This window comes from Saccopteryx bilineata, chromosome 1 (genome assembly GCF_036850765.1).
Source record: "Saccopteryx bilineata isolate mSacBil1 chromosome 1, mSacBil1_pri_phased_curated, whole genome shotgun sequence".
NCBI lineage: Eukaryota > Metazoa > Chordata > Mammalia > Chiroptera > Emballonuridae > Saccopteryx > Saccopteryx bilineata.
In genome coordinates this window covers 380,035,080-380,061,873 of record NC_089490.1, presented here as the reverse complement: position 1 = coordinate 380,061,873, position 26,794 = coordinate 380,035,080, and the positions used below count along the sequence as shown (strand labels likewise).

The following is a 26,794-nucleotide window of genomic DNA, read 5'->3' as shown; positions in this document are numbered from 1 at the left end:
GCGCAGCGGCGGCAGCAGCAAGTCCGTCAGCGTCCAAGCCTGGTTTATGTTGAAGGAACTCTGTTTGTCAGTCATCACAGGCTCTAGGACAAAGCATTAGGTTTATAATGGAGAGGAAGAAGTAAAAGTGTAAGAAAAACCAAGCCTCACACCTGTAAACAAAACCACTCAAGGAAGGCGGAAGGTTGGCTGGAACTACTCCGCTCTGTCGATCAATGGGACTTACCGCTACTCCCCACTCAACCCTACTCCTTTCACTTCTCCTGGTCGCAGTCATAAATCAGACCGCTGCACAGTCCCTATAGGGTGAGAGCAGGGTAGGTAGGGGTCGCACATCGAATCCTCCGCCCTTGGTGATGGAAACATCCAGGAGGGAAGCCTCCGTGGAGGGCCCTCCCATCCTATCCGTACCCAAGGGAGCTGATCTGAAATAATGTATTGAGTATGTGGTAAACCCCAGGCTTTTTCCTATATGCTTTATATGTACTTATTTAATCCTCACAACACACCTAGGAAGTAAGTGGCAGTGGTTGGCTCTTATCCCCAGTTCACACACGAAGAACTTCGGCAGGGAAAAGTTTGGTACTTGTTCTCTTACAGAGCTGAACATCATCATGTCTTGAATCCAGACGGTCCGACTCCATGATTTTTGCCCTGAAACACTAAACAACACTGCCACAGTAAGCAGGGGCCCAGCTAGAGTAGATTTACTGGCTGTTTTTTTAGCTAAATCATGAGACCATGATGTTAACAAAGAAATTCAATTATCCCTTGGACATTCCAAGTGCTCAGAATGGCCTAAGTAAGGTCACATGCTCACTGGAGGCCAAGTGGATATGGGAGAAAGGAAAGAGGCATCAACACCCCAAGGTCACAGAGAGAGAGGTATCCATTCCTGGAACTCAACAGAAGCCATTCCCTAAAGGAGACAAGAGTGGTAAGCAGACCAAAACTCCAACCAGTTTCTGGGATAGCTGTCCACAGAGTCATGCATCCCACTCTAATTAGACGTAGGAGGTGAGGATTTCATTACCTATGGTCAGCTTTTAAAATCAAAATCATGTGTCTGTTTGCTGAAGGTCAGAAGTAAGGATGAGACATGTCTCAAATTTGGTCCTGATGCTACGTACCCCAGCTCCTTAATGGATTTGTTCTGTCCAGATCATTAGTGTGCACACTCTCAGGCCATGGAACTGGAGGAGCAGGCCTGGAATCAGTAAGGGGAAACACTTTCTTCTTCTTCTTTTTTTGCATAACAGAGTTGATGGATATTGCAGGGGACAGAGATGTGATCCCTTTCCATTAATACTGGGTTTTCAGCAGGTCATTCCAACCTCTTCCAGACACTGATGTCTTATGTCAGGTGGTTAAGGGAAGTGCCTCCTTAGCTGAGCAGCAGATGAAGACGCCTGTTTCTGTCACCCTTCTGTCTCTGAGGTTGGGGAAACGGCTTTATTCCAGCAGTGTGGATGTCTTTATCACCGGCCTGGCCCATCTGAGCTTCTGGCTGTCTCAGAGGGCTGAGTTAGTGGTTTGGCAGCCGGTATCTGTGAAAGTGGGAGTCTGGTCAGTTGGTTGGGTGATTGGAAAACCAGGGCTGCTGCTACCATAGCAGAGTGAGGACCAAGTTCAGGTAACTTGAGTTTATGGGGAGATGCAGCATGTATTCTCATAAGCTGAATCATGATCAACGGTTAAGAGAAGATTCTCAACCAGTCTAATGGAACACCGCTGGACGTGTGTGTGGGGTGGGGTGGGGGTTGCTCACTTCATATCAAATGAATTGTTTGGAGACTCTGAGGAATTAAAGTATCATGTTTTTCAAACCCAGGTCCATGATCATTTACTTCATGGGATTCCTTTGAAGATGGTCAGTGAACCCCTCCATAGCATGGCACCTCACTGCAGGAGTCAGCTCACTGATCGAGCAGAGCAAGTGAGCATCCCGAGGCTTGATGGGTGTGAGATGCAAACCTCAATAAACAAAAATATTCGGAAATAATAGACTCAACAAAGTACCCGTACTATGAAATAGAGACTCCAAAATCACAGCATGAGACATTTCTAACAGCAGCCTTTGTCACAAATAACCTTGCCCTGGGAATCACACATGCCTCACCTGTCCACATTCATGTAAATTCATTCAGCAAATGTTATCAGGCACCTACCAGGTGCCAGGCATGACCCTAGGTGCTGGAGGTGCCATGATGAGTGCCACAAAGTCTTTTTTCTTAAGGCACTTGTCATCTGTTGAGAGAGCTTATGGTCCAGCCAGGCATTTTTCAAAGTAGGTTTCATAGAATGCAGTCTTGGGAGATATTCAGCAAAGACAAGCACACAAACCCAGGATGTAATGATGAAATAAGTCTGGGGGATGTGGAGCTTAGGTACAAAGATATTATGGACTCTGTAAAGCCTTGTAATAAAGAAAGCTCTTATTAACATGTTATAAAGCTATTTGGCCATAAAACTCTTTTTTTCACATAATACCTCATACCATCCATGGAATATAGTTTGGAAAACTCTGTTCTCTTGCCCATAATGAATAAAACATTGAAGAATATCTCAGAATTACAGAGGATTGGATAAGAAGAGAATTTGAAAATCTGCGAAACATGGGCTTCTCGTCAGACGTCTGCGGAGGGATGGGCAGGAAGTCTGGCGTCCTTGTCATTAAACACTTGCTGCGATGTTGGAAGAACCCTGGAGACGATTCTCTCCATGTTTCTGCGAGAAAAGTCCTCTCCAGCATTGGCCTCCATGATTTACTGAGAAAACTCATTTCTTGTATTTGAGTTGCTTAAAGTAATGTGGTTGGTCTGAGATCATTGGACAAACTGAGGCATGAATCTGAGTAATGAGCACTCGTGATGATGTGGCAGTTCTGGGAAGTGATAAGAACTATGATGACTTCTCGATTAGATTGTGTCTTTGGTAAGAGTCACACTGTCTCCTCTTCAAAAATAAGGAGAATATTTGGACATTCTTCTAATCCCAGGAGTCATGGAGTTCAAAGTCCAATTCATCACCAATTACCTTCTCTTCCCCTTCCCCCTCTAAAGCATGTGCATACACACACACACACACAGACACGCCTGTCTCCAATCCCTTGTTATTAACTTTATTTTGCCGGTTCCGGTATAGCCCGGTCACCATGACCTCGATTTGCACAACCGAGCAGTGGTCAGTGCTGTTTACATTGGGGCTGTATACCATGGAGACAGCGTGTGAGTTGAGCTGTTCGTCAACCCCTAGTGTCCTGTTTCTGGGAACTACTTTATTCCTGCATTTGTTAAATATTGTTCTTGTTGTCATGCAACGCGGCTTCTCCTTGGCCCTAGTGTTGCTTGCTTCCCCTCTCTGCCCAGACTTGTTTCAGATTGGATGACTACAGTGGCAATGAGTGAGGAATAAAACCGGCTCATTGTTTACAGGGTATTCTGCCTCAGTAGACTTGAATAACCCCTGAGAGTCTCAGCAAAGATCCAGCCCTCATTTGCCATATATATGGAATTCATCTTCAATACAGATACCTTGGTATGGATGTGTTCAAGTTTGAATACACATGTACATAAAAGAATAAAAGAGTAGATGTGGATATGTATATGTATTTATGTGTTTATGCATGAATATGTAAATACATGAGGTATAGAGTGTTATGTTTTAAAATATGGGCCAGGTTTTTAAATCCTAGCTCCATCATTTATGGCTGGTTTTCTTGGGCAAGTTATTGAGCCTCTTAAATATGGCCTTACCATCTTCCAACCTGTAGACCAGCGGTTCTCAACCTGTGGGTCGCGACCCACAGGTTGAGAACCACTGCTGTAGACTGAGGATATTAGTGTCTTTTTTTTCTTTTTTTAGAAAGAGAGATTGAGAGAGAGAGGAAGGGAACCAACAAAGGAGAGAGAGAAGGAGGAGAGAGATGAGAAGCATCAACTCATAGTTGTTTCACTTTACTTGTTTATTGATTGATTCTCATATGTATCTTCACTGGGAGGGCTCCAGTTGAGCCAGTGACCTTGTGCTCAAGCCAGCGACCTTGGGCTTCAAGCCAGTGGGATCATGTTGATGATCCCATGCTCAAGCCAGCAACCTCTGGGTTTAGAACTGGAGACCTCAATGTTCTAGTTGACACTCTATCCATTGGTCAGGCAACAGTGCTTTAATATAGGTTTATTGCAGGTGTTAAATGAGACATCTATTTAAATACTTAGTATAATGCCCTTCTGAAAGGGAGTACTCAGAAGTTAAAGTCATCTACTCTCTTAGCACATGGAACTAGCACAAGCTGCATGAGGAATTGAAAAGGGAAAATACTAGGTGTTCTATATATAATAGGATGGAAGTTATATGGTCCTCTGGAGGCCCACTTCAGCTTTGTCCATCATCCTCGCCCATTCGTCTCTGACTCTGTCAGAAAAAAACAGTCCCTAAAGATTCACCATGTATTTTTCTCTTTGAGACTTGCTTTGTCCCCTAGGTTTTATCATGCATCTACTTTCCAACTTTAGGGGCAATTCTTTCCATGTGCTATGCCTTAGTTCCTCTGTGTTTGAAATAGGGCCACTGGTTGATTCTTGCAGAGGCCAGGGGGACAATGTCTTGCAGAGTAGATGATTCTGGGTCCATGATGTTGCTTCTCAAACATGAGATGCTGCTCATGACCACCTGTTGTGATTCAAGGGTGAGGCCAGCCAAGAATCCTCAGGCAAAAAGAACTTCTCCTTCTTCTTGTCCTGGCCTGCAGGGCTGGAGGAGGTAACTATAATGAGGGCTAGCCTGTGTGAAGCTGCTGCCATAGGGCTTAGCGAGCCATCACACATACTGTTATAACTGTATCACCCTCACTCAGCATCCTGCCCCACTTTACATCTGCTACGGGCCAGCTGCCTTCGGGAAAGGGAAATCTGGCTTCTGCCTGGCACCAGTGAACCTGGGTGTGAAGATACTAACACTAAGTCTGGAAGCTCTTGTCAAAGAGGTAAATGGGTTGTCTGAGACCCCCATGTAGTCCTGACACGCTGACTCAGAAAGAAGGTGTTAAAAGTGTGGAAGCTTGGGGAGAAGGCGTGACAGTTCGTAGAGTTCTTGATTTGGAGGAAATTCAGGACAGATGTTTTGGGTAGAGCTTCAGTTTTCTTGTTTTGAACTTAATCATTCTAATGCTTTGGTTGATATACTATTTGCTGAGTTCTTGGCCAAGTATCTTTAGTTGCATTATTAGATTCTCTTCTTAGTAGCCAATGCTAATTTTAAAAAATCAGATCTATCGAGCTCATATTACAACATTTGAAATAACCCCAAAGCAGCTGTCCTTCAAGGATTTCCAGTAACACAGTTGTTGGAAGATAATGGCAAATGGGGGCCCTTCCAAGATGCTAGAGTTGGGGTTTTGCTCCCTTTGGCTACGGATGTGTAATTTCTATTTCTAGAAGAGAAGCAGTAGGAGGTGAGGTATGTTCTATTTAAATAGGTATTTAGAGAGGGTATATTAGTAAAACGAGACTAGGAAATCTGGATGCAAGGGGGCAGAGCCCAGAAAGCTATGATCAAAACATGAGCCGATTGCTTAGAAATGTCATGTATGTGTGAGCCTCCAGAGGGGACTTATTACTCATCCTCTTTACTTCCTTAGCCATTTGTGTCTTAGCCAAACATGTGATGACTTTTTTATTCCGTAAAATAATCTGCAGTTTTTCTTCCAAAGCCCTTTATGGTAATTGCCTCCTTCAGCTGCACGAACATCAACAACTCCATGGTGTGTGTCCATCCTCTTGAGGCGCAGGGAAAGTGCTGCCCCAAGGTGTCTTGTCTACGATTGTCCAACAGGATACAAGAGGGACAGATTCGGGATTAAAACCGGGGTGCTTTGGTTCCCAAGTGTGTCCACTTTACCAGTACTGCATTCTTCATTTGTACAGTCAGGGGAGTGAACACTCTAGAATCAAGGTAGTGTACTAAAAGGGAACAAGACTTTGGCCCCCAAAAGAGTTAAATTCTTTCTTCTTTCACCTGCAAGCTGTGCCACCTGGGGCAATTTATTCACTTTCTCTGCTGCTCAGTTTCTTCATCTTTTTTGTGAAGAAAATAATGCTTTGCAGGGTGACTGTGAACCGGTATAGGCTCCCTGGGGGCTCAGATACACTCCCTGTGGGTGCTGGGGCCCGGGGAGGAGAGGAGGATGGACGAAGGGCTAGGTGTGGAGCAGGGTGCTTAATGAGGGACAAAAAGGGAAAGGGAGTGACGAACTAATTTTTGCTTCCTTTCCCCTCCCCAATGTACAAACCAGGTTTCTAGAAAATCCATTGGCAGTCTTCTCATTCCAAAGGAGGAGCGGTGAAGGCCTATCGTTATCTCATTAACAGGGGGCGCTGTGAGAAGGGGAAGACTGAGGTTACTGAGATTGCGAATCCAGCCGGGCTGTGACTGTGGGCCACTGGGTAATGGAGTTGTTCTCAAAGGCTCTGGGGCCATAAAGAATCACTAAGGGCCCCAGTGCTTATTCTATCGCCCCTGTCCACCAGTCATTCAAGCTTGGGATCAGCCTGTCTGTCACTCGCCCCATGGAGTGGGCGGTTGGCCCTCTAGTTGTCAGGAATGTGTGCTGGTTAGACATCAGTTGGGAAGTGCAGATTGCACAGGGAAGGTGGGGGAGTGAGTGGGGATGAGTGAGAAGCCCAAGCTGCCCAGATGTCTATCTCTGATTCATACTCTTTTTTTTCTCCCTCTATCTCATTTATAAAATGAAGGACAGTAAAAAAAAACAACACTCAGTAGAAATTTTAATTATAGTTAGATGGGAGGACTGTGGTGTTTTGGTGGATGCAAAGCCAGATTCCAACATCCAGGTTGAGTAGACACGTGAAAAAGTACCTTTTTGTGCCACCTTCTGGGGTGGTTTTGACCTGGGCCTTTAATCTGACAATGGATAGCAGTCATGTGTGAAGCAGACTGACCTTGATTTTCTTAAGAGTCCTCTGAGTTTTTCAGATTGACCTTAACAGCTATCATGCCAACATATTGCTATAAAATCTAGTGTTGAAAACATGGTGCTTGGAGACTAAGCCGAGGGGACACATTGCCTCCTGCCATTCTGTGGCATTAAGCCCCTGCTCTTTGGGGGATGAAGTGTTCTCCATGTTGTCAGCAACAGACAGCCCTGGCTAGCCTACTGCGCACCACCAGGCTGGCGGGGGGCTGGGCTGAGTAATGATGATGGCGATGACAGCCAACCTCTTCATCCCTTTGTTCGCCACCCGCCGAACTTGTCCCGGCGGTCAGTGTTGCTGTCATTGCCTTGGCATTCCCCTTTCTACAACAAGACTGAGAGGTGAAGGGTCTTGCATTTTCCACAGTGAATTCTAGAAGATCCAGAGCTGGACTGATACAACTGGATAGGAGATAAGAGGAGGGCTGCCCCGAGCATGGCTGCTGAAAGAAGGGTCTGAGCAGAGCTTACGATGCCAAAGGACTTGGCAGCTCTCTTGATATCTGCTCACCCTGATTGAAAACAGAAGGGAGGGGCACATATGTGCACATAGGGTAATGATGTAGCAATTTAAAATCGCTTTTGAAGACTACTCAATGTCAAGAGGAAGTACCCATGAAGAGAAAAAGCAGTTTTTAAAACAAAAATACTATTACCAGTTTTGAGAGAGGAGAAGACTGTGTGTACACAGTTATCAATACCTCCATGTGGATAGGTATGTTTATTGAAAGAAGGCAATCGGAAGGATAGGCAACAAAATAGTAAGGATACTTCTGAATACTTTTTACTCCTTTACTTATGATTTTATTTTTTGAAGCATTTGCAAGGAATTTTTTTATATTAAAATGTGTTTTATAAAGAAAAAAATCAATATTTTATCCAATGGAAGGTGTAGGGATGAACCCATGTGTATGGTGCCCAGCATTCTAAGCTTGATCTTGCTATATGATTACGGGCATGTGCTTGACCTTTGAGCCTCAGTTTACCCCAGGGCAGCACTCCATGAGTTCTTTTTGTTCTGTCTGCTTAACAGTAACACCCCTTGCCCACGGTTACACTTTCCACAGTTTCAATTACCTATGGTTGAGTGTGGTTCAAAAAGATAAAATGGAAAATTCTGGAAATAAATATTTCATAAGTTTTAAACATGCACCATTCTGAATGGCATGATGAGATCTTGTGCTATTCAGCTGTGTCCACCCCAGATGTGAATCATTGCTTTGGTCAGTGTCCCCACACTATGTGCACTACCTGCCCGTTGGTCATTTAGGAGCCATCTTGCTTCAGATCGACTATTGTGGTATCACAGTGCTTGTGTTCAAGTCACCATATTTGGTGACTTGATAATGGCCACAAAGTTCAAGAGTACTGATGATGGCAACTCACATGTACCAAAGAGAAGCCATAGAGTGCTTCCGTTACATGGACCTTCCAGTACACGGATCGTGTACAGAAAAAAGCGTAGTACACATAGGGTTCGGCATTGTCTGTGGTTCTAGGTATACACTGGGGCCCCAGAACCTATTCCCTATGGATAAAGGTGGGGGTTGCTTTACTCCCTGGGGAACAATGACAGGATAACATTCATCTGCAGCTCTTGTAAGACTTTGTTTTTGAATGGGGAAGGCAAATGAAGTTTGTGCAACCCCAGTAGCTGGGAAGTGGAGGCTGTCCTGTCCTGTTTCCCCCACACAGCAGGTTTTCTCCCTCGGCCTGGGATTCGGTGGGCCTCCCCTGCCCCAGAATTAATTCTCTAAAAACGCTCCTTTGGCATTTCTTTTTACTTCTTCCCCACTTAGCTCTTTTCTTCATTAGTAAAGGGAAGAGGAATACTAATTTATTATTATTATTAAGATGAAAGAAAATGCATTGCCTCTCTCACTGGGCCATTTTGAAGATTAAATTGCACAAGCCATATAAGAGCACTTTAGCTAAACAAATGCTCAAGTGCATTAGCGTACATATGTGAAAACCTTCAGCAAATTCTACCGCTATGGGGGTTTCTCTAAATCCCAGTTTCTGGATGGACCTGCCCTTTCGCACTGTATGAAAATTCATGAGATTTGTACAGCTAATGCCAAGTGACCAGTGTGCCTTTCCTGCGAATGTTCCAACAGGTGGAGAAAAAGTCCAGGAAATGGCTCTTGTCTGCTGTTAAGTCTCCAGCTGGTCAACGAATATTTCACTTATTTCTCATCAAATATTTCACTTACGTATTTATTTCACATTCATGTTTGGGGGCATCTTCTTGTCAGTGGAGAGCAAGAAGCAGCTGGATTGGTCAGATCAGGCGAGAAAGAGCCAAATCACAAAACAATTAAAACCATCATCTCCTCTATCACTTCTGTATTCCTAAGAAGTAGCCTTATCTTGGCAAATAGATGGATTTCTATAAGTAAATTTATATACTACCGCCACCCCAAATCATGTGTCTTGTAGATTTGCTGCTATTCATGACTTTCATGACCCTTCATTTGCTTTCATAGTGTCTTAAGTTTTCCTCATCACATTTAGTGATCATGTGTTTGGGGGGGGGGTGTCATTTATCCAGCATGCACTTCTCTGCAAAATTCTGAGCTCCATGAAGCCAGGGATGGTGTCTGATTTTCTTTCCATTGTATCTGAGCATCCAGCATCCTACCTGGGACGTCATGGACAGTCAATAAGTATTTGTGGGTTGAAAGAATAAATTCATCAATTCATCCACACACTCAGCACTATGCTTAGTGGGGAAACTGCAGGAGAGAGTGGTTAAGTGACTCTGTGCGTTAACTTTTCAGTATATCTTCCTTTTGTTGCTCATGCCTTTGGTGTCATGTGTAAGAACCCATTGCCAAATCTAAGATCATGGAGACTCACCCCTGTTTTCTTCTGCTTCCGTCACTTTTAACCATCAGGCTCTCATCTAGAATGTGGAAGTCATTCACTTCACCCAGTAACATCAGAAACATGGGATGCTCGTCTCAATAAGTCCTGTTGTCTGCTGGTGGGGTTCAGAGTAGTAGGGAGAACAAACACGAAACCTCAACAGTGACAGGGTTACGGTGATCTATGTCGAGTATTCATGAATGCCAGTGTGAGGGTCTTTGCTAGCCCACCAATGTTTGTGGTGGGAAAAAATAACCTTATTGTGGAAGAGGTTCCTTTCTGTGATGCCGGATTGTCCTTCTGACCTGAGGCTGTGAGTAGATAGTGGTGCTTTGTTTAAATGGCTCCACTCGGCAAATGAAGAATGATCAACTCTGTGTTAGACTTCCAGATTTAGTGGTGGAAAATAGAAACCTGAACTCTGAAATAGAAGAGGTTAGATGACACCACAGGTGCTAACATTGGTGTAAGTGGGCTACAGAGCATGTTGGGGATCTCTGCCTCAGGTTTTCAGAACAGACTTCAAAGGGAAGCCAGATTCACCTTCTTCCTCAAACATTTTACCTATTTCTGCTTCATTCGTCATCTTTGTACAGAATTTTTAGTAATGGAAAGTGGGGAAGGAAGAAGAATCAAAGTTAAATCTGTTTCTTAACCTGGGTTCCTCTGGACAGCCTCCAACAGCTTCTTCTTATAGTTTTCACCATATGATTTTTCTTTTTCATTTACTTAAGGTGAATTTTATATATTAAAAAAATTAAGAAATTTAGAAATTCTACCCAGAAAGCAATAATTTTCTTTTCTCATGGGAAAGAACACTCAATTGAATTTGGGGACTGAATAAAGTCCTGCCAGTGAGTTCACCCTTGTGAAACATTGAAATTCTCCCAAACATACTAATTAAGATACCCTTTGTCTTTTCTGTTGGTTTTAGCTTTGAAGATACCATAAAAATGGCATGCTGTGAACTGGAGGAGCCAAGTTTGGAGTAAATAACATGGTCTCTACTTGGAAATCAGCCTTTCACTTGAATGGCCCGACCTAGAGACTGTTCTCCAAATTATTCTGACGGCCCAGATACCTGGGCTGGGCTGTAGCACCGTGCAGTTGAATGGCTTCCCCTGGCGCTGTGCAGTGCACACCCTGGGTAGCTGTGAGGCGGCCGATGCACCCCGGCAGAAATAGAAATGAGCATAGACACCCAAGAGATGTATACTTGCATATAAATTTTATATGTATATGTGTGTCAGTCCACTTAGATTATATACGACTTTTTAGAATTTAAAAATGAATAACAGTTCTAACAAATGTCATCTGGGTTGCAGTGGGTGGTTTTGAACCCGCTTTGAGGTGAGCCTCCCCACTTTGGAAACACTGGCCTGGAAGGATGCATCTGGTCTTCTCTATCATTTATGCAGGGCAATGCATTTGTGGGGCACGGTTGCCTTTCAGCAGTAGAGTACTTATGGGTCTTACCCCTTCCTGCCAGGACCTCTGTCCTTACCTGCGGGTTTCCATTTCAGAGTACACAGTCATTAATGAAGCCTGCCCCGGAGCTGAGTGGAATATCATGTGTCGGGAGTGCTGTGAATATGATCAGATTGAATGCGTCTGCCCTGGAAAGAAGGAAGTGGTGGGTTATACCATTCCTTGCTGCAGGAATGAGGACAATGAGTGTGACTCCTGCCTGATTCACCCAGGTGAGTGTGGCATGGGGGGAGGGGACGGGATCAGGTTGCCTTGTGTTTCCTGGGGTCACGATTGGGAACAGGCTGAACACTTGAATTCTGGGAGGCAACCATCAGGAGGCCATGATGCCTTGATTATTAAGAGTGACATAATTCAATTCATTCTAACTGGAGGAATTGGAGGAGTTAGTACCCTTTTCAGTGTTGAACTTGTAAAGCTGTGAATTAATGTACTCATTCATTAGTTAACAAACAGACTGATCTCAAACTATACTCTACAAGGCCTTAGTAATTAAAACAGCACGGCACTGGCATAAAAACAAACACATAGATCAATGGAACAGAATCGAGAGCTCAGGAATAAACCCATACCTGTATTGTTAGTTAATATTTAACAAAGGAGTCAAGAATTTACAATGAGATATAGACAGTCTAGTCAATAAAGGTGTTGAAAAATTGGACAGATATATGCAAAAAAATGAAACTAGACCACTTTCTTTTTTTTTTTTTTTTTTTTTTTGTATTTTTATGAAGCTGGAAACGGGGAGAGACAGTCAGACAGACTCCCATATGCGCCCGACCGGGATCCACCCAGCACACCCACCAGGGGTGACGCTCTGCCCACCAGGGGGCGATGCTCTGCCCCTCCGGGGGGGGGGGGTCGCTCTGCCGTGACCAGAGCCACTCTAGCACCTGGGGCAGAGGCCAAGGAGCCATCCCCAGCGCCCGGGCCATCTTTGCTCCAATGGAGCCTTGGCTGCGGGAGGGGAAGAGAGAGACAGAGAGGAAAGAGGGGGGGGGCGGGGGTGGAGAAGCAAATTGGCGCTTCTCCTATGTGCCCTGGCCGGGAATCGAACCCGGATCCCCCGCACGCCAGGCCGACGCTCTACCGCTGAGCCAACCGGCCAGGGCTTAGACCACTTTCTTACACCATGTACAAGAATAAACTCAAAATGAATTACAGATTTAAATGTAAGACTCAAAACCACAAAAATCCTAGGAGAAAACATAGGCAGTAAAATCTTAGATGTTTCTCATAGCAATATTTTTTCTGAAATATTACAATAAACAAATAGGATTATATCAAACTAAAAAGTTTTTGCACAGTAAAGGAAACCATCAGCAAAATGAAGAGACAACCCACTGAATGGGAGGACATATCTGCCAATCATATATCTGATAAGGGGTTAATATCCAAAATTTATAAAGAACTCAACACCAAAGAAACCACCAAACAATCCAATTAAAAAATGGGCAAAGGACCTGAATAGACACTTCTCTAAAGAGAACATACAAATGGTCAGTACACATATGAAAAGATGCTCAATGTCACTAATCATCAGAGAAATACAAATTAGAACCACAGTGAGATATTTCAACCTGTCAGGATGGCTATCATCAATAAATCAATAAACAAGTGTTGACGAGAATGTGGAGAAAAGGGAGCCCTCGTGCACTGTTGGTGGGAATGCTGATTGGTGCAGCCACTGTGGAAAACAGTATGGAGTTTACTAAAAAAATTAAAAATGGAAATGCTTATGACCTAGTGATTCCATTTCTGGAAATATATCTGTAAAGATCTGAAACACTAACTGGAAAGAATACATGCACCCCATGTTCAGTGCAGCACTATTTACAATAGGCAAGATTTGGAAGCAGTCCAAGTGCCCCTCAGCAGATAAGTGGATAAAAAAGCTATGGTACATTTATACAATGAAATACTACTCGGCCATTAAAAGAAAAAAAAAGAAGAAAATCTTACCCTTGTGACAGCATGGATGGACCTGGAGAGTATTATGTTAAGTGAAACAAGCCAGTCAGAGATAGACAAACACCATGTGGTTTCACTTATATGTGGAATATAATGAAAAATATAAACAAGCAAATGGAATAGAAACAGACTCAGAGATACAGAAAACAGACTGACAGCTGTCAGAGGGGAGGGAGTTTGAGGGGCTGAGTGAAAAAGGTGAAAGGATTAAGTAAAAACAACCATCAAAAAATGCATAGACACAGACAATATTGGGGTGATTACAACAGGGAAAGGGGTGAGGAGGTAGCAGAGGGTAAAGGGGGGTAACTGGTGATGGAAGGAGACCTGCCTTTGGATGGTGAACACACAGTACACTATACCGATGATAAATGATAGGGTTGTACACCGAAGCCTGCAATAGCTCTGAGGTGCGCCTGTAGTTCTTCTCTCTGTAATGCACACCACCTATTTGATACACAGGTAGGTTTATTATTTCCATCTGTTTTCTATATTTTACAATACAAGCAAATATACATACATACATATTGATATATCTTTTTCCTTCCTGCACGAAAGACAGCATACCATAAATAGTGCTCACCTTACCCTTGCTTTTTTGCACTTAATGATATATACTGGCGATCACTCACTGACAGTATAAAGCTGTCATCTTCGTTTCTTTTTACGGTTACTCATAGCTGTATTGTATGGATGACCATAGTTTATGAACAGTTGGGTTGTTTCCAGCTTTTTGCTAACGCAAGCAATGCTGCCGTGAGTAGCCTGGAGCATACCTCAGTTAGCGGTTTTGCCGTGTATCTTTGGGGAATAATTCTAGGAGAGGGATTGCTGGGTCAAAGGGAAGTGCATATGCCGTTTTTTCAGCCTTTGCCAACTTCTTCTCCATGCTTTTGGCATTCACAGCAGCCGTGTGGGAGGGTGATGCTTTTCCAAAGCCTTGCCACAGAATATGTCATTTGGGATTTTTGCCAATTTTGTACATGAGAAATGAAATCTCTGTGGTTTTAGAAATGTCTATCACTTCTGTCATCATGAATAACAACACTCTTCTCTGTGCTGGTGGCAGTGGTGGCAAGAGGACCAAGGTCCAGGAGCATGGTGGCAGGGGGGTGGATGGTGGCTTCCAGAATGTCTAGCAGCACCAGGAGCCTCCCTGGACGGGGTTTGCTAGGTACTGTTGTGCCATTGTAGGTTGTGTAGCCCTGACCTCAGTCGTCTGACCCTTCTGGCAATTCTGTGAGTTACTGAGTGTCTTTTTTTTTAATACAGCTTCATTCACTTTAATCACCAGGCTGGTTTTTGTGGCTTGTACATAATGGTTTGGATGTTACTGTGCCAAGAAAGAGAGCTGGCAGGGCCATTGAGGTTATACTCTGAGTCCATTTGCCTCCTTCGTGGCACAGTGGATGAGGGAAGCAAAGAGGAGAAGGTAGCACATTTGTGAAGATGGCGTGTAGAAAGCACAGGGACCTAACTGGCACCCAGCTATGGGCCACATGAATTTGAGGCTTTATATAAGCAACTTTTCTCTGGTGGAAGAAGGGATGGGAAGAAGAAAGCCATATCAAGCTGGTGTGCAGAGAGGGGGCTGCCAGTCTCTCTCCTTCAGGAACCACATGTATACACTGTATACATATGTATGTACCATAGGCCAACAAAACAAAACCTAATTTTGGCCAAAAGCAAAGGAGTATGCTATCAGCTCAGGGAAACACTGGTTATCTCAAACCGTTCAGAAACCTACATTAGCAATTTTTTCCTTCCTTCCTTCCTCCCTTCCTTCCTCCCTCCCTCCCTCCCTCCCTTCCTCCCTCCCTCCCTTCCTCCCTCCCTCCCTCCCTCCCTCCCTCCCCTCTCTCCTTCCCTCCCTCCCTCCCTCCCTCCCTCCCTCCGTCCCTCCCTCCCTCCGTCCCTCCCTCCCTCCATCTATTCATTTACTTTAATAATATTTCTTGAATATATACTAGGTGGAAGATACTGTACTAGGTACTGTGGATATTATATTGAACAGCACATAGTCTGAGACTTCATTCCATTACAGGAAAATGGGTACCAGGCAGTTAAGATTGAGCATGTCTATGCATTGGTAGGGTTGAGCCAAGGGGAGGGATGGGAAAGCAGAATAATAGTAATAGTTCATATTATGGGGGTACTTACTATGTGCCACACCCTTTACATGTGTTCATTTAATTTTTGAGACACCCCTGTAAGGTAGGTACTATTTTTAACCACCGTGTTACGGATGAGGACATTGAGGCACAGAGCACTTGAGCAGCCTGCTCTAGGACACACAGCTGGGCTGTGGCAGATCTTGAACTTTGCTGTCTGTCCTAAGTGGGATTGAACAATCTCTACCATTTCTCACCATTCTCCACACCTCAAGAGACATGTTTCCAAAATGACCCTTGCCTGGGAACCGCTGAGCCCTCTCCGGTGTGGCCTGCTGGTGGGGGAGGGGCAGCCTGGCAACGTGCAAGAGGAGCTGTTGTTAGACGTTAAGATTGTTTCCAAAGGCATACTTAGTGATTTGACATTGGGTGATGGGTATACAACATAATCAACAGTTCAAATGCTATAGAAATGTTCACCTGAAACCTACGTACTCTAATTGATCAATGTCACCCTGTTAAAGTTAATTTTCTAAATAAAATAATAAAAAAAAAACCTTATAGAAAACACCCTGCCCCCCCCAAAAAAAACAAAGGCATACTTGGCTTATAGAAGTATACAACATAGAAGAATATGCAATGAAATGGGAGATATTTGCTTTTGTTAAATGAAAAAGTTTCGTTACAAAACTGGAATATACAGTATATGGTATAAGCCTAATTTTAAAAAAATGTGTTTTTGTATAGATAGGTAAGATATAAATAGATACAGATAGATAAAGAATGTGATCGGTTTTCTCTGGGTGATATTTTAGATTGTTTTAATTTAATTCTTTTTGCTTGTCTGGATTTTCTAAACATTCCACAATCAACATGGAATACAGTTATAAAGAGAAAACATACACTCTACTGACAGATTCAAAACAACTGTTACCGCAGGTTATTTCGTGTTACTTTAAAACATCAGCCACTAACAAAGATGGCTCTCACCACCCTCCTCAGTCTGAATTCAGGTGACTCGCGCATTCCCTAGGCATGGGCACCTGTCTGGGTGCAAGGGCCCTTCGCTGAGACAAGGCCCGGAGAAGGCGCAGTTTCTCTCTCATGCAAGTGCTGACTCGAACACTCCTCTTGGAAATGTTTCAGGTTGTACCATCTTTGAAAACTGCAAGACCTGCCGGAACGGCTCGTGGGGGGGCACCCTGGACGACTTCTACGTGAAAGGGATCTACTGCGCAGAGTGCCGGGCGGGCTGGTACGGAGGAGACTGCATGCGTGAGTACGCGGGGGCGGCTCCGTCTCTAACACACGCCGTTCCAGTGGCCCAGCTTGCCCCGGACCGGGGTTTCTCTCCCTGGACAAAGGTTTCTCTCCTTTGCTGGAATCTGGGTTCTGGAAAGCTTGTGGCCAGAGGGCTTTTTAGGTAAGGCTATTTAAAAAAAAAGAAAGAAAGAAAGAAAAAGAACATGCGGGTTTCCATCTGAGTATGGATTGTGGACATCTGTTCGGAATTGGCCCCGGGAGGATCATATCTGCGCTTAGATCTTCCCCTTCCATAACGAAGCCAAGGCGTTCTGCACGCACCCGTCCGTGTCCATTCCAGAAGCAGCCCCACGTTAGCCTTGGTCAGCAAACAGTGAGTAAGGCGTCGAAAAGGCTCCGTCGGTGATGCCTTTGAAATATGAATTTCTATTGGTAAAGTTTTTGAATACTGAGTTAAATTCATGAGACCCACCTCAAATTGTTAGCATGCCACTTGTCCTAGGAACAAGATCTTTTTTCCTGCGTTCTGCTTGATCTCCATGATTTACTTAGTCTTTATTGGGGTTCCCCTGTTTCCACAATCCTTTGAAATGGAGTGGAAATCAAACCTCTCCCCCGGTGGTTGGAGATTCCCCTCTGCAGTGCCCCGACGGTGACCATCCCGCAGAGAGCCTGGATCCGGAGCAGTGTACAAGCTCTTGTTATTTTGTAAGCCTATTTTACATGCTTCCTATTTGAGTCAGAATCAGTCTGGATGGTCTTACAGTCTGAGCCATTTTACTTTTATAATGAACGATATTCCCAATTATCAGAGATGGCAGCTGGAGAGCTATTATATTCTTTGTCTGATCCAACCTTAACAAAATGCCAGAAATTTCAAGTCTAGGGAAAAGGGTGAGGTATGTGGTCTGCAGCTGAGAAACTCAGTTATACCTGGAGGGGAAGGGGTGTGTTGGGGCTTCAAAGTAAGCCTGAGAGTTATATTATCAAGAATACAGGTAATTTATTATTATTATTATTTTGTATTTTTCTGAAGTGAAAAGCAAGGAGGCAGAGAGACAGACTTCCGTATGCGCAACCAGGATCCACCCAGCAAGCCCACTAGGTGGTGATGCTCTGCCCATCTGGGCTGTTGCTCTGTTGCAACTGGAGCCATTCTAGCACCTGAGGCAGAGGCCATGGAGCCATCCTCAGTGCCTGGGCCAGCTTTGCTCCAATGGAGCGTTGGCTGTGGGAGGGAAAGAGAGAGACAGAGAGAAAGGAGAAGGGGAAGGGTGGAGAAGCAGATGGGCACTTCTCCTGTGTGCCCTGGCCAGGAATCAAACCCTAGACTTCCACATGCCAGACGATGCTCTACTGCTGAGCAAACCGGCCAGAGCTGAGAATACAGGTAATTTTTAAAGTGTTGGTCTCAGGTGCAGATTTATTTATTTATTTATTTATTATTTTTATTTTTAAATAATTTTTTTGTATTTTTCTGAAGCTAGAAATGGGAAGAGACAGTCAGACAGACTCCCGCATGCGCCCGACCGGGATCCACCCGGCATGCCCACCAGGGGCGACGCTCTGCCCACCAGGGGGCAATGCTCTGCCCCTCTGGGCGTCACTCTGTTGCGACCAGAGCCACTCTAGCGCCTGGGGCAGAGGCCAAGGAGCCATCCCCAGCGCCCGGGCCATCTTTTGCTCCAATAGAGCCTCAGCTGTGGGAGGGGAAGAGAGAGACAGAGAAGAAGGAGAGGGGGAGGGGTGGAGAAGCAGATGGGTGCTTCTCCTGTGTGCCCTGGCCGGGAATCGAACCCGGGACTCTGCACGCCAGGCCGACGCTCTACCACTGAGCCAACCGGCCAGGGCCTCAGGTGCAGATTTAAAACTTTGTTGTTGTGTTATGTGGTTTCTGGGAAATCGAGTTTAGCACTTTGGTAGATCATTTTCCAGGTAGATTAGCTGCAGGATTTAACCCTGTTCTTCCTTTAACTGCTGTTCTCTGGAGAGATTGCAACATAATGATCAAGACCACAGGCTCTGGCATGACACAGGCCTGGGTTAACTAATGGCTTCGCCAGTCACTTGCATTGTGACCATGGCCAAATCATTTAACTCTGCTAATCTCAGTCTCTTTTTCTTTAAAATGGGAAGAATGCTATCTGTGTCACAGGAGGGTTTCTAGAATGAAAGGAAATAGGTGTGTGGAGCACTTAAGCACTTTGCCTGGCATATAATTAAAACTAATGCAGCAGTATATATCATTATTATCTTACCGGCAATATTTTTTCCTGTTTATTGGATTTATTGGGGTGACACTGGTTAACAAATTATACAGGTTTCAGGTGCACAATTCCACAATACATCAGCATTACACTGTATTGTGTGTTCATCACCCCAAGTCAATTATTCTTGTATATGCTGCCTAATTGCCTCACTAGTAAGTAGTCTAGAAATAAAACTACTTGTAACAGACATAATCAAAACTATACAGCAAAGCTTTAGATTTCACACTTACCATTGCAGTACATGAGATAACTCCCGGGTTTGGAAGGTCGCTCTTTCTCTGTGTGAGTGGAGAAGAGTTGTGTGATGGGGATGGAGCCAGAGGCAGGAGTCTGATCACACATGGCCTTGTGGGTAGGTAAATTGGGTAAAAAGTTTAGATGTTATTCTGAGTGCAGTGGGAAGCCAAGGAAAAGTTGTGAACTAGGGTATGACACAGGTAGAACACAGGTAGACGAACATTTACTCACAGGGTGTCAGGGGCGTGGGGGTTTTAGACAGGTGTTGGTGCTTGAGCTATGCCTTTGCTCAGGTGTGGGCGCACCAGGAAGATATCTAAGTTGGTGCAATTCTAGACTCCTTGTTCTTAACCACAGTACTGTCTGATCTCTACTTCAAAAGCTCTGTGTTCTCTGAAACGTGGGAAGTGAAATCTCCGCTGAGGGCCACGGAAGTGAGGCCGGGGCTTGAGAGTACCAGAGGTTTGAGACAGCTACGCAAGAAATAAGGGAGGGCACCAGCTAGTGATAAGTTAAAGCATGTCCATGCAAGACCTAGGACCCAGTTCAAAGTGGGAGTCCTATGTAGGCAACGCAGTCAGGGTGTGGGCAATGCTCTCTGGCAGCACGGTAGCAGAGGTGAAGTGAACCATGCATTTGGTTGATCCCAGAATTGGCCAAGACATGATTGTCCAGGTTGTAGGACATGAACCAGGAAACAGCCTGGAAGAGAGGGGATAGGGATGGGTGTCTCAATGTGGTAGAAAACTAGGTTTAGAGGTAATTAAGTGGTAGAATACAGCAATAGAAAAGGTAGTGTAGTCAGAGAATAGAATTTATAAATTGAAGCTTTCAGGGGTGTGGTGATAATATGTTCATATATAATAGTCAGTTTTTGCTGTGTAACAAAACAATCTCAAGGAACAGTTGTTTTGTTTTTTAAATCTTGGGTCTCTGTGTTGGCTGGGGTTCAGCTGATTTCAGCTGGGCCAAACTGGATTGAACTCTGTGCCTCAGGGCCCAGGCCAAAGGAGAAGCAGCTACTTCAGATGTCCTCTTCTAAGGAGGGTGGGGGGGGGAGAGTGCTGCAGAAGCACAAGAGGCCAAGCCAAACACACAGGCATGTTTAAGGCCCCTGCTCACATCGCATTCACTCAATAGTTCTATTGGCTAAGCCTCTAATCAGCCACCTAGGGAAGAATACTCCATCCCAAGGAACAGAGGTACAAATATTCTCTGAGCAGTATTCCAGTCAATCTGTGTGGGTCAGTGGGTTTGTTTAGGGGGTAGAAAAGGGAAAGAGTGTTTGTATTCAAGAGGTCAATGACAATTAGTAAGAGGCAGAAGGACCACAGTTAACAAGGCAGGAGGGCCACAGTTGCTTTAAGAAATCCAGTGTGTGTGTCTTTCCACGTAGCACCTATTCGTTGAGTGTTAGGTTTAACCTCCGTGTAAGAGTTGGCTATATATGTCGTCTGAGTGCTTGAACTAGTGATGGTATCCCTGTGTCGGTTCAAGGCTTTCTCAAGGAAAGCATAACTGAGTATTGCTACAACATGTCATTGCTACTTTGCAGGCAGACCAGGGAGCCAGGCCCTTATTCATTAATGACCTTATTCATTCAAAAACTGTTTTCTTGAATGTATGCCTTTAGGTGCTGACCATACTATGATGAGCAAGACAGATAGGGTCTCTGACATCTTGAAGCTTGCAATGTAGAAAGAAGAGACTAAGAGAAAGTTAAAAAATTGCAGTGTGGGCCTGGCCTGTGGTGGCTCAGTGGGTCAGGTGTCAACCTGGAACGCTGAGATCGCCGGTTCGAAACCCTGGGCTTGCCTGGTCAAGGCACATATGGGAGTTGATGCTTCCTGCTCCTCCCCCCTTCTCTCTGTTTCTCTCTCTCTTCTCTGAAATGAATAAATAAATTTAAAAAAATTGCAGTGTGATTACCAATGCTATGAGACAATCAGAGTAGTGGTCAGATTCCTGCCTCATTCTGTGTTAGTTCAGTTATGCTTGTTCAATTCCACTGTGTATTTTTTCTCTGAAAGCCTCATTCCACACAGTGTATGTTATCTGACCACCATCAGGAGAAACAAGGAGCCCTCGATAAGTTTAAATCTGTCTATGGAAACAGGGCTTGACCATAAGAAGACATCAACGTGATGTTATGATGTTGTTTTTGTCAACTCTACCTCATATTGGCATTAAATTAATGTGAGGAGAATTCAAAGAAAGTAATTCATTTCACTTGTTTGTTGATTGCCTTTTTGGTGCTGAGTGCTGCCTGCCTCTAATAAGGGGAAGCCGCACTTGAGTGGCCTGTTCATGGCCAAGGAACGATGCTGGAGCCCCATGGCAGTACCAGCGATTACCCAGTAGATGGCGCCCAAGTGATCCTTTCAGACAGTTTCTTCCTGAAGAAAGGCTTCCTGCTGAATACCATCTATATAGGCTCTGGCATTTATTTCCTAAGTGCCATATAGAACCTTAGGAGGAAGGAGAAGTGACAGGTAAATCCCAGAAAGACTATTTTATGTTTGAGTTATAGAGCATTCATAGAACACTAAGCAAGCGTGATTGCACCTTTATTTGCTGGTGTCCTTGTCAATGTTTATGTTAATTAGTATAACCCAACTATGACAGTCTTGAAATCCATTATGTGACTGATTCATTCATAACTGTGGACAGGTTATATTAAGCAAGATAATAGGAGAAGGGACTGAAGTCACCGAGCCCAGGAGAAGATTTTGTCGCATCTTCCTGCCCTGGAAAGTGTGGTTTAGGAAGTTCAGAATATCCCAGCTAGGGAAAGGAACTGATTTTTGTTTGCCTTTCCTCAACTTTTTATTTTGAAAAATTTCAAATCTAAAGAGAGTTGAAAGAATAATACTTTCATATACCTTGCACCTGGGCTCGTCAATTGACATTTCCCCACATCTGACTATGCTCTCTTATACTGCATGATAGACTCCCGAGTTTCCTCTCTTCCATGTTTCATAACTTGATCACCACTTTTCTTTTCGATGCTAGCGCTGTCCCGGAGCTGGCCAGGGGAGCCCCTGGAAGCCGGCTCTACAGTGAGCAGTTCCTTGCTTTCTGGCCCAGGAACCAGCCATTCATCCACAAACCTGGCTCCTTTTGTGGGGAAAGGCATTTGGGAACTGCAGTCTGTGTGCGGCTTCAAGAAGGGCTGATATCTAAAGTCAAAATTAAGCCTTCCTTTCAACGCCTCTTAAACGGGAACGTTGACTTCTTAAGTGGGACCACTCTGCTGACCTCCAGAGTGGAGTTTATTTAGCTTGGCTTAATAAACAGACTGAGCTCCTTAGCCTCCAACCGAGAGGAGTACGAGAAAGGCCAAGGGCCATGCAGCATGCCACACTGCTAGCTAGCATTCCAGGGATCCCAGCCTTTCAGGCGGGGGAGGTCAAGAGGGAATAAGAAGGTTAGGAAGTCAACCCAGATAAGAGAGGATTTATGAGGAGAGATTATAGGCCCTTAATACATTTTATCTTCTTAGTCATATTTTGGATAGAGGCTGAGGAACAGAAGAACTGGCCGTAAGCTATGCCCAGAGATGTTTGTGGCCTACTATCAGAGAGGAGGATGATTCATGAGGCTGGCTCTTGAGCCATAAGCAATAATGATCAAGAGCAAATGTGTGTGAGTGAGTCTGTATATGTGTGTGAGAGAGAGAGAAAGAAAGAAAGAGCATTCTCATAAACCTGTGTGTTACAGATTAATGGAGCTGTCCTCTGGGGCAGTGGTCCCCAACCTTTTTTGGGCCACAGACCGGTTTAATGTCAGAAAATATTTTCACGGACCGGCTTTAGGGTGGGACGGATAAATGTATCACGTGACCAAGACAAGCGTCAAGAGTGAGTCTTAGATGAATGTAACAGAGGGAATCTGGTCATTTTTTTAAAAATAAAACATCACTTGACCAGTTGGTGGCGCAGTGGATAGAGCATCGGACTGGGATGCGGAAGGACCCAGGTTCGAGACCCCGAGGTCGCCAGCTTGAGCGCAGGCTCATCTGGCTTGAGCAAAGAGCTCACCAGCTTAGACCCAAGGTCGCTGGCTCCAGCAGGGGATTACTCGGTCAGCTGAAGGCCCGCGGTCAAGGCACATGTGAGAAAGCAATCAATGAACAACTAAGAAGTCGCAATGCGCAACAAGAAACTGATGATTGATGCTTCTCATCTCTCTCCGTTCCTGTCTGTCTGTCCCTGTCTATCTCTGCCTCTGTAAAAATAAATAAATAAATAAATAAATAAATAAATAAAACATCGTTCAGACTTAAATATAAATAAAACGGAAATAATGTAAGTTATTTATTCTTTCTCTGTGGACCGGTACCAAATGGCCCATGGACCGGTACCAGTCTGCGGCCCGGGGGTTGGGGACCACTGCTCTGGGGAGCCAGAGAATCACCTGAGTGTGTGTGTGGGGGGTCACTGAAACCTGGTTTATCTCGCTCTGGCCTTTGGCATCCTGACAGTCCCAGGAAAGGAACAGCGCCCAGGTGAGTCCACATCAGGGATGGTATTATGTGGTGGTTAGCAAGAGGCTTGGAACCAGTGGGACCTGGATTTGAATCTCTACTTGTTCTGTGACTTTGCACAAAGTTACTCAATCACTGTAAGTCTCAGCTTCCTCCTTTGCCAAATGGAGATAATAGTAGTGGCCTCTTAGAGGACTTTGTGAGGGTTAAATGAAGTACTATCTATAAATCCCTTCATATTGGGGTCTGGTACAAAGTAAGTACTCAGTAAATGATGACTGCTATTCTTATTATTACTAAACCAGACCCATAAAGTGAGCTCTCCTTTTTCTTTTTTCCTTTTTGGGAAAGAAATCAGTGTAAGGCCAGAGAAGAAAAATAATACAGCAGAACTCCCTAAGTGACAAGAAAATATATATGACATGAGGATGTAATCTTCCCAGGACAAGTATTGGATAGTAAATTGCATTTTACATTTTATGTGCTGAAGCTCTTTGACTCTAAGGAATTAATGTTTGAACCTTGGCAAAAAGTTTTAGGTTGTCAAAGAACTCATCAATCACTGCTCAGCTTCTGGTTAGGGCCCAGGCCATGGAAAATACATCCTTCCTGCTCAGAGAGCAAGAAATCACTTGATGGATCAATGAAAATTCAGATTTCTTTCAAACTATCCAGTATCTGTGAATGTAAGCGCTATGAGAATCTAAGCGCCAGAGAAAGGAGTTCTTTCTGGGACAGCCAGTGATCCAGGATGCTTCCTACCTGGAGCCTGCTTCCTGAGGTTGGTGGCAGGGCAGGCGGAAGGACAACCAGCTAGAGGAGGAGGAGGTGGAGGAGGGGAAGGAAGAAAAGGAAGAGGAGGAGGGGGGAGGAGGAAGAGGAAAAGGAGGAGAAGGAGGAGGAGAAGGAAGAAGAAGAGGAGGAAGAAGAGGAGGAGGAGGGGGAGGAGGAGAAGGAAGAAAAGGAAGAGGAGGAGGGGGAGGAGGAAGAGGAGGGGGCGGAGAAGGAGGAGGAGAAGGAAGAAGAAGAGGAGGAGGAAGAAGAGGAGGAGGGGGAGGAGGAGGTGGGGGAGGAGAAAGAAGAAAAGGAAGAGGAGGGGAGGAAGAGGAAGAGAAAAAGGAGGAGGAGGAGGAAGAAGAAGAAGAAGAGGAAGAGGAGGAGGAGGAGGAGGACCCGGCCAAACCTGAGCGACCTGTGGGCTGGCCTGTTGAATTTAAATCTAAAGGAGACCCGAAAGCCAAGGCCATCCTCTCCACAAAGCATTTTCTTAAGCGAAATTTTTGCTGAGCAAGCAGAGGCTGGGGTGAGACTTGAAGCAGAAGATCTTGGGAGAGTGTATTTTGCAGCTTCAAAAACTTGTACTTTCAGAGTCTGGCAATCTCTTAGGCTCAGGTTTTTTTCATTGCAGCAATGAAACAGCAGGAAGTCGGGCAGAAAGGGAGTGCTGAAAATCAAAGACAGATTTTGTTAGGTTTCCAGTGCTTGCATTTCAAGACCCGTCTGGAAATATTACAGCCTCAGTCTTGCCTCAGACCAGCTTAATTTCTGATTGGATCAACCTCATCAGTCCCTCCTCCCACCAGCCTAATAGAGGAAAGGTTGTCATTAATCAACAGAAAGAATATATGTCCTGTTTGAAGAAGCAAGAGAATATGACCTACGGTCAAGAAAACTCTGTCAAAAGAGAAAAAACAGTCAAAGGAAATAGACCATTCACGAGCAAATATTAGGGTTTTCAGATAAGGTTTTTTGAATAACTTCCAATATATTAAAGGATCTGTAGGACAATGTGAATATAATTGAAGGATAGAAAAGAAATTTCAAAATAGATTTTAAAAATACTTGAAAAAACCAAATGGAAATCCAAGAACTGAAAATGAGACTATCTGAAATTTTTAAAAAAATTATTAGAAGGAATTACAATCCATTTGGTTACAACAGAAGAAAGGATCGGGGAACTTAAACACAGACTTAATAGAAATCAACCAAACTGAAGCCCAGAGGAATAAGACTGAAAGTATTCAAGATTCTGGATTCTTCGTGCTACCCTAGTCCAGACCCTGTCTTTTGATTTGAATTGGCAGGGTTTCTTCAGAGTGTGTTTGTTATGAAGAGCCAGGTGATTTGGGGGAGGAAACACTTCCTGTAACAAAATGGTGGATGCCATTCTTGTTGAACAGCTGTTTCCACTGGACGGACAAGCCATTTGATGTAGACGGCAGGGATTTTAAAATGGTGTGATTGGGCAGATGTTTAATTTTATCTTGCATAGCCATTTATTCCATTAATTAATTGAGCACTTACTCAATGCATATAAAGACACAAACATGACAGACTAGGTCCCTGATCTCAGAGAGTTGTGTTGTGGGGGCAGCAACCAGTGACCTAAAACAAGCATTATAGAGTATCAAATTGATTGGGATTATAAGCCACATCCCAGAGGGAGCTGTGGAGTCCCTCCTGGGTGTCTCCTTGTTCCTGACGAAGACCCGAGCCCCTGATCAAAACCATCACACAGCACTCATTATGAACCAGGCATTGTTTTGGGTACCTTCATGTGCTGACTCATTGATCCTCACCATTTTACAGGGAGGACACGGTGTCCCAGAGGGGTTAAGTAACTTTCCTGCTGTCATGCCTAATCTCTCATACTCCATACTACATCACCTTTTGATGTGAGAGGCACTTGAGGTCCTCGCCCTGAGGGCCTATCTGAAGGCCCAGCAGGTCGTGGTAGAATGTATCAAACCACGTGGAAGGGGCGAGTTTTCTTCCAGTCCCTGGCCTGCTGCATGGGTGATTCCCAGGTCACCATCCAGGCCCTTTGTTTGGTCATCACTGTCTGGGCCCCTGGGTCACATGGGTTCAGGGATCTAGCCAATAATGTAACGAGGCTCTTAGAAACTCTGGAGCCATGGTCAGAACCGGGGCTGTCCCTGTCATTCTTGTGCCAAAACAGTATTTCAGATCCAGACAAGACTCAATAGAAATAACACTGGTTTCCTCCTGGATTTTTATGTACCAGAAACTGTGCTTGGTGCTTTAGACCCAAGGTTATTTTATTTAATCCTTAGAACAAACAAATCAGAAAACAACAACATTACCAATA

General features: G+C 44.5%; 1 protein-coding gene across 1 annotated transcript in view; it reads left to right on the top strand.

The window, feature by feature from the left end:
• Window positions 1-26,794, top strand: part of PAMR1 (peptidase domain containing associated with muscle regeneration 1) — a 71,497-nt gene that overhangs the window by 5,431 nt on the left and 39,272 nt on the right. The window contains exons 3-4 of the mRNA XM_066251275.1: window positions 11,383-11,559; window positions 16,576-16,704. Coding sequence (XP_066107372.1) covers window positions 11,383-11,559; window positions 16,576-16,704 — 306 coding nt within the window. The remainder of the gene's footprint in view (window positions 1-11,382; window positions 11,560-16,575; window positions 16,705-26,794) is intronic.